Source organism: Pongo abelii, chromosome X (genome assembly GCF_028885655.2).
Source record: "Pongo abelii isolate AG06213 chromosome X, NHGRI_mPonAbe1-v2.0_pri, whole genome shotgun sequence".
In the NCBI taxonomy this organism is placed as follows: domain Eukaryota; kingdom Metazoa; phylum Chordata; class Mammalia; order Primates; family Hominidae; genus Pongo; species Pongo abelii.
In genome coordinates this window covers 138,367,262-138,383,933 of record NC_072008.2, presented here as the reverse complement: position 1 = coordinate 138,383,933, position 16,672 = coordinate 138,367,262, and the positions used below count along the sequence as shown (strand labels likewise).

General features: G+C 36.3%; 1 protein-coding gene across 10 annotated transcripts in view; it reads left to right on the top strand.

The window, feature by feature from the left end:
- Window positions 1-16,672, top strand: part of MBNL3 (muscleblind like splicing regulator 3) — a 122,549-nt gene that overhangs the window by 86,158 nt on the left and 19,719 nt on the right. For all 10 annotated transcript variants that reach the window (XM_054545073.1, XM_054545077.2, XM_054545072.1 and 7 more), the window contains 2 exons: window positions 2,491-2,655; window positions 16,168-16,359. In XM_054545073.1, the coding sequence (XP_054401048.1) occupies window positions 2,491-2,655; window positions 16,168-16,359 (357 nt within the window). The remainder of the gene's footprint in view (window positions 1-2,490; window positions 2,656-16,167; window positions 16,360-16,672) is intronic.

Sequence of the window (16,672 nt, the reverse complement as noted above, 5' to 3'; positions counted from 1 at the left end):
AATTAAATTATAGATTCGGTCATTCAAAATAGAAGCTTTATAAATCAAGTAAAATCTCATAACTAAGATGAATAAGTTTCTTTAAATCTCATGCTGCCTCATATTCCATACTTTAGTTTTATAGCCCAACTTGATATAATTTTTTAAAGTGTAATTCTCTTTTCTATTTCTGTGTACTGTTTTTGCTTTGCTAAACTGTCATTATTTCCCAAGAAAAAGCTTAAGATAAGTTACTTTATGTAAAGGATAGTGATATAAAAGCACAAAGGCATGTTCACTTCTTTATCTGTATATTGGCAGGAAATGTGCCAAATACAGTGTGTTCTCTCCCTCCCTTTCTTCTTCTCTCTCTGATTACATTCAATGTAGATGATATTAAAACTCAATTGTAACAAATGGTGAAATTCCAATTATTCTTTTTTCTTTCTTTTCTTTAACTTATTTCATGTTTGGAATTCCTGAATATGAAAGATAGTCTTCATTATATAGTTGTTTTGGAGTTAAAAATTGTGTTCCATTCTTGTGTATGCTAATTGTCTAAACAAGCTATCTAGGTGGCTCTGTAATCCTTAAGCAATGCTGCTGAGCTGCATAATTTATTTTCCCCACTACTGCTGTCTAACTACCCCAAAGCATAGGAATTAGAGTGGTGGCCCTAACTGGGAGTATGCAGCAAGATGAAAAATAGTCAAATGAGAAGGAAGGTCAGTAATAAGTTATTTAGACCTGGTTAGGCAGCAGGGTCTCCAAACGCAGCTGCAATTGGTAAAAAAAAAAAAAAAAACAAAAAAACTGAAATTCAGAAGAGAGGTCAGGGGTAGAGATAGAGATTTAAGATCCGAGCAATTGTACAAATAGATGGAACTTTGAAACAACTTAGTCTCTCCAGGGAAAAGAGATTAGAGAGGAGAGCAAGAGGATTTAGAACAGGGCCTTGGGGAAATCTTTAATGTTAGGGTGTGGGAGGAGGAAGAGAAACCCTGAAGTAGAAGTATAAACTAGCATGCTTGGCTGTGGAAGTCACCAAGTGCCACCCCCTCCATCAGCTGTTAATTCTGAGCCAGATCACCTCAGTTATGTAGATGGAGAGTGGAGAATCTAGGAACTGAAGATCCTTGTGACTTTCTGCCTTGCTTCACATTGGTGGGTGTAAAAAGAAGCTTATGGTCTCTCTTAGGGGTACATTTATGGGGAAAAGACCCCAATTATTGTGATTTAGCACACACAGCGGTCTGCTTACACTCATTATATATGTTGAAATTGCGTAGCTATTCCTAGGCTACTTTTAAGAATTTAGGAGGATTAGATTAATGTGATTCTTAACTCATACTACCAATAAATTATTCTTTCTCCAAGATTTGCATAGAAATATAAAAGTACATAAAACTAAGATAGTATTTGATTTTGTAAATCACTTTAATTTAATTAAATGTAAATTGAGCAATGAGAAAAACAAAAAGACAAACTTGACAGAAAACAATGATGTCTTTTAATTTCTTACACTGACTTTTAAGTTATACTCAGCTTCTTGCCAGAGGAGGTAAAACAATAGAGCCACCTTGCCCTAGTGATCTAATATTTAAAAAGAGCAGTTGCAGTGCATCTGGGTTTGCATTATACGTAGCTCTAGAAAAGTTTTGAAGGACACATCTTGATTCTCAGTGAAATTATAGGAATATTTTAATAACAACATAACTAAACAATGGAGAAGCCATTGCATAAACTGTGTAGGCATCATAAATAAGGAAAATGCACATAGCATGTGTTGAATGAAAACACTCGGTGAACAAACTCATTTTTCTCTCGGGAATTCAGGTGGCCTAGCAGCTTGCACTCTTTGGTCCAAAAACAAAGTTGCCCTTTTGCTCCCCACCTTCCCCTCCCTCAATAACCTCACTTACCGTAAAGAATCTTAGCATCTGTGGGAAATAGAATTGTTTGCAGTTGTGCTTTCTTAAAAGGTTTATGGTGGACCTAGTGATCCAAATAAGAGAGAATCATTAGCTTCTTTGTATACTGCTCATGAGTTCAACACAGTAATAGGTCACATTGTGACAATGTGATCAACAACTAGTCCAGTGACATCCTTTGCTGCTGCATAGTAAACACCATAATCAGCAGCCATGCCAACATTTAGGTGACACCAAAAGCATGTTTGATTCCACGGAACTGACATACTGTCCTGTCTTGAAAGTGCTTAACATCAGTAAAAAACATTCAATTAGCTGAGGATCCAAAATACACTTTGGTCTCCATCATGCAAGTCATCTAGGGCCATTGTCTCCGGAACCTAAAGAACAAAATGGCTGCCGGGCATAGGGATTTTTTATTTCATTAACAGACTGTCAGTGAATTTCAGGGTGTTTCTCGCCTTATATGGATTCAAGATGAAGAGTTTTGGAGCTTAGATTGTCCCCAGATAATGGAGTCCAAAATTTATCTATTTGTGTATAGTTTTAATTTAATGTTTTCCCTATTCTTCATTGTTAGGGTCGGTGTACTCGAGAGAACTGCAAGTACCTTCACCCCCCTCCACACTTAAAAACGCAGCTGGAGATTAATGGGCGGAACAATCTGATTCAACAGAAGACTGCCGCAGCCATGTTCGCCCAGCAGATGCAGCTTATGCTCCAAAACGCTCAAATGTCATCACTTGTAAGTCGCAGCTATATTTTGAAAATTGCCGATAAAGATCAACAGTGGAATAACCTGGCAGGGACTTGGGGGAATTAGTTGCAACAGGATTTAGGACACAAACTAATATGTTCATTGACACTACAGAGCTGTGCACTTGAAGGGAGCAGTCAGGTGCGTTGCATTGAAAACCTGGCTGCATTTATGCATGAGTTCACTTTATAAAAGAATATGGATAAAGGAGCAGGGGCATTTTAAGATAAGGAGAGTTGATTATTATTACATGGAAACCTTTGAATTCTAGGACATTAATTCAAACAAATTTTCTTGTTCTTTGATGGGGGTTTTGTTGCTTTTTTTTTTTTTTTTTTTTGGTGAGACAGAGTTTCACTCTTGTTGCCCAGGCTGGAGTGCAATGGTGCGATCTAGGCTCATTGCAACCTCTGCCTCCCGGGTTCAAGCAATTCTCCTGCCTCAGCCTCCCAAGTAGCTGGTATTACAGGTGCCCGCCATCACGCCCAGCTAATTTTTTTGTGTATTTTTAGTAGACACGGTGTTTCACCATGTCCAGGCTGGTCTCAAACGCCTGACGTCAGGTGATCCACCTGTCTCGGCCTCCCAAAGTGCTGGAATTACAGGCGTGAGCCCGGCCTGTTGTTGCTTTTAAATAAACTTTTTATTTTGAAATAATTTTAGATCTACAGAAAAGTTACAAAGGTATTAATAGTACAAAGAGTTCCTATATTACCTTTCACCCAGTTCTCCCCGCTGTTAACATCTTATATTACCCTGGTAGATTTGTCAAAAGCAATAAACTGGAATCGCACATCATTACTATTAACTAAACTCCAGACTTTATTCAGATTTCCCCAGGTTTTCTATTAATGTAATCTTTCTATTCCAGTGTCTGATTCAGGGTACCACAGTGCATTCATTTGAATTTTGCCTCCCCTGTCTTCTCTGCTCTGTGACCATTTCTCAGTTTTTCCCAATTTCCCATGATCTTGATGGTGGCTTTCCCTTAACTTAGCTACAGGGTTTCCCTAAGCAGAAATCAGTAAGATTATGTCATTCTAGACAAATATCTACTATTTTGTGACTTGTAAGTTTAAATGGATCCTTTATAAAGTAATTAAGCTATATCTGTTCATATTGTTCTATTGAAAATTCATCTTGTCCCTATGCCTTAAAATATAAACTTTCATTTTGCTTTTACACCTCTTAGGGGGAATTGAAAACTGTCCCTTTTCTGCTATAGTTCTTCAGGCCTCACATTTAGCTCAGTGGTGCCTCATTCTAATTCCAGCTGGCCTACTTCCTTTAAACTATTAACAGGATAAATTTGAAAGTCCTGTTTTACCTTTATTTGTTACCCATTTAATCAGTGATACAATGAACATATTGAAAGTTGAAATATGTATATAGTATTTAGATGCAATGAAAATGGGGGAGGACAATCAGCTGTCAGTAAAGCCTATCTCATTATAAAGTTGATTCTCAGAATTCAAGGATATCTGTGTTGATATGGAACCCTTTAATGAGTACATCTTTATGGATAAATGCAAAAACAGGTGGGAGAGGCAATGATGAATCATTAAAGGTTTGCACCATACTCTTTTTCCAGAATGTCTAGACAGATTTAAGTAAAATAAATAGATGTCATGTTCTGTACTATTAGTTTACCGAAAAGTTTTGCCTTGGAACTCAGATTAATTATGTTGGTAAATTAGTTCCTAGAAGGTGAACTCCTCAAAGCTCCTCTTTGACCCTCAGTAATTCTTTACATCGTTGAACTCCTTGCGCAAACGCTTTTTCTGGGCTTTCACATACTGACGTATCTCAGTCCCTCCCTACTTCTAAGGGCAGAGGGAAGATAAAGTCTTTTGGATACTGAAAATTGTTATGAACAAAACCACAGAGAAGTGAACATGCTTGGTAAGTCCAGAAAATGTGAGTGGGTGGGGAATAAAGCAAGGCAGCTTTTATTTTTTTCTCCCAGCTTTATTGAGGTATAATTAACAAATAAAATTGTGTGTATTTTAAAGTGTACAGCGTGTGATGATTTGTTAGACGTATGTATTGTGAAATGAGATGACATGGATGAACCTGGCAGGCATTATGTCAAGTGAAATAAGCCAGACAGAGAAAAAACAAATACTATATGATCTCACTCATATGTGGAACCTTGAAAAAACTGAATGCATAGAAACAGAGAGTAGAAGGGTAGTTGCCAGGGGATGTGGGTGGGAGGGGATGGAGGAAGATGTTGGTCAAAGGTATAGCAAGGGAGATTTTAACTCACAATTATTACTCTCAGCTTCTCATGGGAATGTCTCAATTTCAAACTGAGCAAAGAATAGGAAGCAGATTTCATTATCAGACACCTGAGCCCAGTGTTTCCTACAGAGCTGGAGCATTTATCTTTTCAAAGGTCGAGGGATAGCTTCAGGGTACTAGTGAAATGCCTTGTTTCAGGGAATCAGAGAGCAAGAAGTGGGGTAAAGTAGGGGTACAGAGGGAAGCCGTTCTATTCAGCCTCTGCTAGAGCCTCTCCATTCCAAGTCTCAACCCTTCAAGTGTTATTGATCATGCTGGCTCACACTGGAGAATAGGGAGTAGCTTTTTTGAGAACCCAATAGGAAATCCATTGTGCTTTCCAGCCTCTTCACTTGTGCTTTCTAATTCAATTCTCCATGCTTTCTATGTTAGAATATGTTACCCTATCTTTTCTTCAATGAGGGTAATTTCAGATTTCAGATGACGGAAGATGACTGCTATGATTCACAGGAGTACAATTTATTTTATAGAATGTTACAAGATACAAGGCATTACTTAGAAGAAGACCCAAGGGAACAATTGGAAATGGCTTCTCTACCTTGTAGATTATCTAATGATAGCTGTTATGATGTGATGAGCCGATAAATGATTAATTCCTGCAGTTATTATGTGTACAAAAATCTAACTCCGAGATGGTTGATATGTTCCTCTTCTATGGTGTAAGGAAGCCACTTTGTAGACATGGTGTAATTGAGCTAGTGTGAGCAATTTTAAGTAACATTTACCAGTCTGATTTGGAAAAAAATTTTCTTTATTGTGGATCTTGATATTATTACAGAAGTAATATATGATTTTACTTAATTTCTCTGGTACCTACTCTCCCTCAAACAACTCTCTATCCCTTTTAATCACCCCTACCCAATAATCTGATTCTTGTCTCTAAGATAGTCATGCTTTTGTTTAAGAAATTTCCAGTCCTGATATTTGTAAGGTTGCATATTAAGACCCATTTGTGTCACTGGCTTGAACTTCATGTCTTTCCACAAAGAATACTTTGATCTGTTTCTAGGATACCAGAAGAGCACATCTGCCTTTGCAGAATTGAATATGGTTTGCTTATTATACGCCCCTAGATAAAGGGAATGTCAACCTAAATGCGATGGTACCTAGAGAACAGATTCTGTTGAGTGTGACTGAACAATGAATAAAAGCCACACCTAGTCAATTTGGGTGGAATGCTTGCTGGAGCAGGCAAGTTTGTTCACTCTGTTAAACAGGTCTGAATTGACATTTGCCAGTATAAAAGTCCATCTCTGAAAGCTTTTTTTTTTGGCTTTATTAAGGAAGTTCAGCAGGTGAAACAAAAGGTGTGACTCCCTAGTATTTTTCAATGCAGTTTAAGAGAGATTGTTCCTGATGTTCCCAGCAAAAAAGTATAAGTTGAAGTATCCTCTTGCCATAATCATGAGGCAAATACAACCACTGTTGAAGAATATTAGAAAGAGTAGGCACAGTGGATTACCCTGAGGCAAAGCTAATGTTTTAAAATTTTGGTTTTACAATTAGAAATTTTAGTTATGAGGAAAGATTCTCACTACTGGATGTGGTGTATACATTTATAAAGTGAATATGATATAACAGGCTGTTAAAATGTTTTATTTGGACATTTTGCATATCTATACCTGTCCATATCCAAACTAAAGGAATACCTGGGAAATTCCCCTAGTTTCTCTCTTTGAATGTGGTGATTCACATGGAAACAGATCCTGACACACAGGTGAACTTGACTCAATAGAGTGTATTCATTTGATTATTTATATAGAGATTGTTGATTCAGCACATTTGAGGTTGCATTGGGATGTGCCAAGTCCTCAGGTTCTGTTGTATGCTATTCATGGCTGGCATTCCTGTGGCTAAGTTATCGAGTTCCAAACCATGAAGGCCATAAACAAGGCTTCCTCTCTAGGTTTTCCTTTATCTCAAATTGAATCATCTGATAGCTGCCTGGATCCCTCTCCACCTTTTTACATCATTTTCATAATTCTATTTACCAAATATATTTCTCATAAACAGGCTTATATGTTTATCTAACATTAATATAGTAAGGAACGAAGGTGATGTAATGCTTCAGAACCAAGAGAAAAAAAAATAATAGAAAGTTCAAATAGGTACGAGGAAGGGAGATATACTAATTAATGAATATTATTTTTAGACTCATGTTTTTAATGTTGTTTTTTTCTCTTTTACTAAAGGGCTACAAGGTATTATATTACTTGGGTTTATATTACTTATAAACTTAGGACTAGAACAATTTTAAGTGACTAGAGATAAAATTGGAAAATATTTATTTACTTTAAAATTTTTTTTTTTTGAGACACGGTGTCACTCTGTGGACCAGGCTAGAGTGCAGTGGCATGATCATAGCTCAATGTAGCTGCAGACTTGTGGGGCCAAGTCATCATCCTGCCCCATCCTCCTGAGTAGCCGGGACTACAGGTGCACATCACCATGCACAGTAATGTTTTTTAAAAATTTTTTGAATAGAAATAGAAATGTGATGTCACTATGTTGCCCAGTCTGGTACTGGTTTCCCAGCCTCAAGCAATCCTCCTGCTTTGACCTCCCAAAGTGCTGGCATGTCTGGCCTACTTTTTAGTTTTTGTAAGTCAGTCATTAAATGATATAGTACTTGAAAACAAGAGGACAAATATTCATATTAGACTTATAGTTTTTTAGTTCACATAAATTTAGTTTATTGACTGAAATATTTATGCTATAAAAAAGAGTAGTTTTGTCATGGCTCTTTTATTAACAATTATTATTTTAAAAGGTGGCCCAGACATTGTGTAGGTTTAATAGAAAAGAAAATTATGTCCATATTCTAAATTACCAGTCTCATGGTCAGTACAGAAATTATAACATTTTAATGAAGGTTCTGCAGCAGGTTTTTCAGTTCACCTACTCATGTAATGACGAATGATGGCATTTAGTTCTTTCATCTTGATGTGGTGACATTACATGTTTTGTAAAATGATTTTTGCAAAATTTTCAAGTCAGGAAAGACAGGCATTATGTAATTATAAGGTTAATATGCTCTTAATATAATTACAACAGTCATGATCATGTGAACTTCCGCATTGAGGTTGACCAAATCACATCACAGAAGTGCCTGGAGTGCTACCATGCCATGATCTTCTGGATTTTACTACATTTTCTGAAAGATTAGACAAAATTTTACTTTTAGGTGTATCAACTGAAGCCTGCTGTAATCTGTTTGTTCAACTAACATTGTTTTTTTTTTTTTTTTTTTTTTTTTTTAGAGTGGCAGTCAAGTTTATATCATTGTTTTAAGGTGGACTTATCCTGAGACTAACATGAGGGGTTTAGGGATGCTCATTTGCGTGGTTTCCTTCTAAAACCCTGAGAGGGGTCCTAGCAACGTGTTTAAAATGTGTTTGTAAAATTTGCAAAATATATTTGTGTGTTTCATTCTTAAGGCTCCACTTCCCCACCCAGTGGTCTAAGCTTCAGACCCCACATATCCTAGATTTGCTCCTCATTGCAATTGCTGGTCCAAAGTAGAGTAGTTATTCGGGCCTTTTGCTAATAAGACTGTGTATGTCACATAGCTTAAAGCTTCTTTTACGTTAAAACAAAATAAATCCCCTAGCAGTCCCTTTGCTGCTTTGCCCCATGTCTGTTAATAGACACTGTGAAATCTGCTTTTTTCAAAAGTTGAATGAAAATGCTACACTTTTGCAGCCAAACAGAGGACACTTGTACATGATATCTTCTGTAGTCCCCAGTTTCTTTGATAGTCACAAATCTCAACATTCTCCCTTTATCATCCTTTATATATTCCCATGAGATAAATTACATGTAACCTCCTCTATTTTGTGTCCTTCTCCTCTGGGGCTGGTTAGCTCAGTTAGTTGGAGCCTGGTGCTAATGAGACCATGGTGGCCTGTGAGCTTCACTGTTCGTGGTCACAGTGTAAGCTACAGCCAGCTACCTTGAGATTGCTTGCTGTTGATCACAAATGAGGCAAAGGCTGGGAGTTTGGTGGGCTCTGTGAATTTTTTTTTTTTTTTTTTTTTTTTTTTTTTACCTGCAGGTTGGTATGGCTCAGTAATTTGTGAATGAGAGGAGACCTTATATAAAAACCTGTGGTTGCCCCACCACCTGATAATTAAAGTGGTACCCCCAAGCATTTCTAATTTGCCTTAATATCCTGTAATCATCTGTTAAGTATTAATTTACACCCTTCTTTCCATAGTCTTCTCTCTTGAACCACTCTGGATACCAGTCACATTAGCAATTCATTAATCACCTGGATTATACACATTGTGAATTACTTTGTGTATAAAAAAGTGTGAATTACTTTGTGTATTACAGTGTATAAAAAATTACTTTTTGTACACTTTGTAATAAAGTTACATATTTTTATCTATAGTATCACTAAATCACTTTTTTTTAGAACTCTTAATTAGGTACCTTCTAGTATGGATTTAGCCACTCCAATTTTAAAAATACATACACATATGGGATTCATGTATGTACATATGTACATATGTATGTATAAAATACCCTGTGCTTTTCATACTGTTTGATCTAGCAATTCATATCTTTATCAAAAGACAGTTTAGGACTAGCCATCTGCTTAAAGTCTTCCTCAGTGGAGAGCAAGACTGAAGGATTTGTTCAATTTCTTTGCCACCATTTTTGAAACTACTTTTACTTCTTTTTGCACTCTGATTTTTAAATTGGGTTGATCTATTTAGTAAATCAAAAATTAATTAATGGTTTAGGAATCCCTTTTTATTCAATTCAGTAAGTATTTATCGAGCATATACTCTGTGACAGGTATTTAAATGAGTAAAGGGTGGATAAAAAGATGATCAAGAAACAGACTCTACCCTCTAGGAATTCGTTATGTAACAAAAGTAAGATGTTGGATGAATATTTTCTGGTCCCCTTAATTTCTGATTTGTACCTGATTCTTCATATTTTTGTAGCTTTGGGCCTTTCTTTTTCTGACATAGAATTATCTTTCTATTAGCCATGCAAGGTTCTGTTTTGGTTTGTGTTGTTTTGATGGTGGTGGTGGTGGTGGTTGTGGTTGGTCAAACCCCTGATAATTTTAAACTTTTAGCCTACCTATTTATCTAACTTTCACTGACATGTTCATAAATAGTCTCCAGGTTTCCTGTGGGTTCCTTGCTTTGCTCAATTCTTCCTATTTATCTCCCAAAAACCCACATTTTGTTTATACCCTTTGTTAAAACTAGATAACCACTTAATTCTTTGAACTACTTCAATGAGGTATGATTGACACACAAAAGCTGCACATGTTCAATGTATACAAATTGATGACTTTGGAGACAAACAGATGCTCATGATACTATTACTACAATCCATGCCACAAACTTGATTTTTTAAAAAATAATCTTTGTTTCCTACTAGAATACTAAAGTTAATTGAATTGCCATTATTATTACACGGTGGTCACCAACAAATTTTTAGGTCAATTCCTGTTCACCTTCTCGGGAACAATGTCAAAGTTACCCTGCTTATGAAGTGTCAATCATTTGCTCTCTTCCTAGGTGAGGTGCTGATCTGTGTTTAGGTACTCCTTTATGATTCCTGGCCTACTGTTGTATTTCTCCTCCCAGCAAATATGGGTAGCTCTGAACCATGACTTGTGTTCTCATTTGTGTTATTCTTTATACCTCTTATACTCACAATCACCTATTGATCTTTCAACTAACCTGCCTGCCTTCAATGGTTCCTCTTACTTGGAGACTTCTCTGATTAATAAGATCAGAAAATCCAGGTCTAGGTGAGAACAATGGTTCACTTTTGACCCTTGAACTTTTTTTTTCTTAGCTCTCTCTAGAGCCACGGAGACTTATTCATTAACAAGTACGATTAGTACTTAAACACCACTATCAGCTTGCATCTGTTTATAAAGTTAACTCTCAATTATTGAGAAACTAATTAACTAGTCTGGAGGTTATGTGGGTCTCCTGCAGCCTGCATTTTGGCCACTTCAGTCCCCGCAGAACATTACTCAAGGAGTGTGGAAATGACCAAGCAAATACTGTGAAAGAGAGATTATTCAATTGTACTCTGTGTGAAAGTGAAGTCGGATGGAAACTAAAATTATGGATTTCAGTGCATTTTGGGATTATCTAAAGATAGAAATATGCATGATGACTGTAAAAGGAGCTTCCTTTTATATTATATAAATGCTTGCAAATGAGCAATAAAATGAAGATATCATGATGCTAGTAAAATTTAAGAGTGCTATTTTTCTTGTATTAAAATTGGGTCAACAAATTGTTACCAAATGTTTACCCTTCTGTAAAAGAAAATATCTAGTCATTCAACTCTAGACAGGAACTCAGAGATGGAAGGCCCCGATTATTCTATTGACCTTAGGCCAGGATTTTGAAATATTTTACATTCATCCAACAATAATTGTAACTGATCTTGGATATTTTTGAGGTAACTACAAATAGATCTAGGCTATTGAGGAGACACAAAGATTGATTTGGAATAACAGTTAATTTTCATTTATTTATACTAGCTTGAGAAATAACCTGTTAAGTCACTGTTCCTAAAGTGTGTGTAAACTAGACATTTATTTGAGGCATAGTTTTGCATTGAATTGCATTGCCTCAGAATCCTTTAAGAGCAATCTGTGGTGGCTCTTAAAATTTTTACCTTTACAGGATTCCAACTACTATTTCCCCATTCTTAGTCACGGAGTAGTGATTTTTCTATAGACAAATAGTTAAAAATCCTAATATTAGTAACTATGTAAAAGAACATTTTAGTGAATACCTTAGTATTGGTTTACAAAGCCAAACATTTTCAATTTGTGGAATCTTGCTACAAATACTAAATTCACATATATATATATTTGTGTATATGTGTATATGTATATATATGTATATACATATATATGCACATATATATACACATATATATGCGTATATATATACACATATATATATATATATATATATTTGGTGCTTTACTCCTGAAAGTGTTGGAGAATTTCATTTTTTGAAATCATTTAGAACCAAGGTCAGTGAACTTTCTTGTGAATGGCTAAATATAAATATTTTAGGCTGTGAGGTTCAAGATGCAAAGTTGAGGGTATTATATAGGTACTTATATAACAAGAGAAGAAACAAATATCTACAATTTTTTGTAATACAGCTCTACTAATGAGCACAATGAAATTTGTGGATGGACGCTGGAATAAGAGTTTCTTATAATTTTCATGTTTCACTAAATATTATTCTCTTATTTTTTTCTATCATTTAAAACTGTAAAAAACATTCTTAGATTGCTGGCCATACAAAAACACAGGCAGGCTGAATTTGGCTTATGGGCCCTAGTTTGCAGAGCCTTACTCTAGAACAGAGATTCTTAACCAGTAAGTAGTTCATAACCCCACACCAGGAGTGAGTGTCGTGGGGTCCTTGAACTTGCTGAGATCACAAGCAACATTTTTTGCATACATGAATTTTTCTGTGGACAGAGTCTGCAGCCTTCATCTGACTCTTGGAGAAGTCCTGGACTCAAAAAAGATTAGGAGCCACTGTTATCTAGATATTTCGTTAATTTTTAGGACACATTTCCTGAGTGCCTGATAGTTCCTAAGCACTCTGCAAGTCACTGGGAACTCATGGGAATTTCTACTGTAGGAGCTAATACTGCTAGAGACATGGGGATAAATAGTTGTCAGGTGATCTTATTCATAAAGTCTGTTGTCACCACCATTCTTGCTGGTTGACAACACTCAGAAAGATGAAAATTTACACCTGGTTAGGGGAGAGACAGCCGTCTCTTTTCAAGTATTTAGTAAATAATTTAGGTTGGAATTTAAATATCTGAAACATTTAAGTGTTCAGACCATTTCAGGCTGTAAAGATAAATCAGAGTCAGTATATTTAAAACCTTTTCCTTTACAATAAAAATTAACCCACAGATAGGTTCATGTTAGCTCAACTGACATCAAGGGCTGAGATATATATAGAGACAGGATTAAAGTTGCTTATTAAAGCTGAGCTTCTGAGCTTGCAGGCTGCTTGACTTAACTCATGGCTGTTAGTCAACGCTAAGCCCTTGAATGTTCAAATTCATGAAATGGAGTAGTTACCCTGGGGCAGAGGTGGTGGTGAGAAAACAGAAATGTCCAACTGAAAATAAATAAGCCACTCAGGAGTTCCTGCCTCTGCCCCAGTATTGAGAATGGGATAGCTTGCTTCTTCTCAATAAACAGCGCTATAGAATGCATTTCATACTCAAGGAGGAAATAGTTATAAGAGCTAGGATACTAATTTTAAGATCTAAAGATAGCATAGTTTGTGGTGAAACCTTAGAAAAATCTAAATACTTTCAGTAAGCCCTTTACATTTTTTTTTTTTCTTTTATTGTAATTATTATTATTATTATTATTATTATACTTTAGGTTTTATGGTACATGTGCCCAATGTGCAGTAAGTTACATATGTATACATGTGCCATGCTGGTGCACTGCACCCACCAACTCGTCATCTAGCATTAGGTATATCTCCCAATGTTATCCCTCCCCCCTCCCCCCAACCCACAACAGTCCCTGAAGTGTGATGTTCCCCTTCCTGTGTCCATGTGTTCTCATTGTTAGACTAATCATTAATTTATAGCCTTTTTTTCCATACACTTGGAGCATATAACAAACCTAAGAAAGTTTAAAAGTATTCCAAAAAAAGCAGAATTTAGCTAGGAGAATTTCCCTGGTGAGTCACCTCAAAAAAGAAAAGAAAAAATTACAGAAGTAAAAAGCTACCATAAACAGAAAGCATTGCTTTCACATACATTAGGCTTCAATATTGTTGATTGATCAGCATTTATTAGTGATTAATAACTTTTTAATCTGGAAAATTCACCCACCTCCAGGTCTTTCTTTCAGTTCAAAAATTAATAGATGCAATAATGGTCCTGCTCATTTTTGTAAAAGGCAAAAGCAAAAAGTATGCAGGAGAATGGGCTGGTGACTTCAGTGAGAAATTTACCAGGAAAGTCAGAGACAACAAAAAGTCAAGTGAGGAGCACTATCGTGTGCTTCAAAAATGGAGTTTTTCTCATCAGAGATTCTTGGTGATCTTGAGACAACTATGAATCATTACATTGATAAAGTCTGCCTTATTGCGGAAGCATGCCTGGGTGGCTGTTTCCAGAAGATTTCCTTCTCATTGTATAAAATAATGTCACATCAGCTAGTTCCTGAGCTTCACATCTCATTCCATGACAAGTATCCCGTATTCCTGTAGTCTATTACATCATAAGAACTAGTTAGACTGGGTCAGCCCTTGGCTATTTGCCCCCAGACTTTAGAGTCCTTCTCCTGACTACACCATCATCTTTCCTGGCACCTGGCGTTCCCTTTCCGCTTAAGGCTCTTGGCAACCATGTCTTTTCTACTCACCCTCGTGAGTCTTGCCAGTTTTTTGGTGCCAGATTCTTCCTGCCCTTCCTAATGTCCCAATCAGCTAATTTGATAAACTCATCTAGGGTAGAATGCTAATGGGGGAGTGCTTCCTTCTAAGCTGAATATGGTTTATAACAGGGTCTTCTTGGAATGCTGTGTAGGTGACAATTTCAAGTCTGTATGGGGGTGAGGCAATGAGTATATATTGTCCTTCACTTTATATTCCACAATTTGTATTTAGACTTGTTTCTATTAATGTGACTTAGCAGGTGTGGGCACAGTTTGGCAAATGCAACAGATTCGGGGTTTTTTTCAAGTGAAAAAATTTTATAAATCAAGAAGGAACACATGCAATTAGTAATACACAGTGAGACACCACCAGTTTCACAATAACTAACTTTGTAGAGTCATTATTAGAAATATACTACATTTAGTCATGATTTATTATTCATTCATTAAGCTTTTAAAATGTATCATTGAGTATATCTGTCAACCAGTCATTCACTAAGTGTTGGGTACTATAGGGGAGACGAGAACTATCAAAGGAATAAAACCACATTGACAAGAAAAGATACCCACATGTGGAACAAACTGGAAAACAGCAAAGTGATAAATAATATGGCAACAGATAATAAAGGAAATACACATATTAAACTTTTTGAGTCCAGGATCTTTGAAAATAGAAAAAGCAGTAATAGCTTTTTGCATTTCTGAGGCTTTTTTTTTTTTTTACAAGTTACACTCTAGTTTGCGTACCATATAATCCTGTTATCTTATCTCTTCCTGCCTAACAGGGATTCTTGTAGCATTTCTAGTGCCTTCTTTTGAACTATGAATATCATCTGGCCCCCTGGATAAAGACAAGGCTAGGCAAGTCAGATTAGCTTGTGAAACAGGACCTCTAGGATGACTACAGTAAACAATAATTTCTTGTACACTTAAAAATAACTAAAAGAGTATAATTAGAGTGTTTGTGACACCAAGGAATGATAAATGCTTGAGGTGATAGATACTCCATTTACCCTGATGTGATTATTACACATAGTATGCCTGTATCAAAATATCTCATGTACCCTATAAATATAGATACCTACTATGTACACATAAAAATTAAAAAAACAGGACCTCTTATTTAAAAAAATAACAAAATATAATGGACCATACTAAACTCATTTTAGGTAGATATTAAAGCACTCACTTTTTCTAATTTATCACTTTCTTCCTCAACTCCTTGCTGGGTTCCATAATTGTCAGTGGGCCAGGAAGACAGAAGCACAGCCAGTATTTGGTAGTACAGGTGGGGCCTGTGGTAGGACAGGCAGCCTTACAGCCAAGCAGTATTGATGGTGAAGAGGAAGGAGGAAGGAAAGGGACTGAACGCAAAGGCCATGCCTGTGTAAGGAAACAAAGAAGATTGTCCATATGTGTAATGTCATTGGTGGCATGGTTTTTAGGGAATAAAGAAAGAGTTGGAGGAAACACATTTGGAACAGACTCTAGCAGTGAGATTTAATTTGGCTAATTCATGACTGTTAAAATCATGTGGCTTATTTTATGAGCTTACCAATAAAGTTATTACTTAAAGAGATTTGTTGGTTTAAAAGCAACTCCTCTATGGGAATTAGTATGAGGCTAAAAATAAATCAGAAGAAAACAATGGTAAATTTTGATGTGGCGTAAGTAATTTTGATGTTTCTGAAAGAATGCCTCTTTGTGTAATGACAGGAAGAATCTTTACCTCTAACATCTTTTTTTCTCTTTTAAACATACAGGGTTCTTTTCCTATGACTCCATCACTTCCAGCTAATCCTCCCATGGCTTTCAGTCCTTACATACCACATCCTGGGATGGGCCTCGTTCCTGCAGAACTTGTACCAAATACACCTGTTCTGATTCCTGGAAACCCACCTCTTGCAATGCCAGGAGCTGTTGGCCCAAAACTGATGCGTTCAGATAAACTGGAGGTATTTGTGAAGATATATATAAATACCTGTAGAATAGATATTAATCTTACACATAAAGCAGTATTCTCAGAGCCCAATGTGTTGTGTTTTAAATAAGAGAACCCAAATTTCTTAGCTTATAGGGTTGTTAAACATTTTAGTACTGCAATCATACCTTGTTATAAAGTGCATTGATTCACCTGTATGGTAGGTCAAACAATATGTTAAGTGTACCCAGCCATAGACTGTGCGATGGCACAGGAAGCCTCTGTGGGAATGTTCCTTTTACCTAGGCTCCAGCTTTAAGAAACAGATTACTGTATTTGTTAATGAG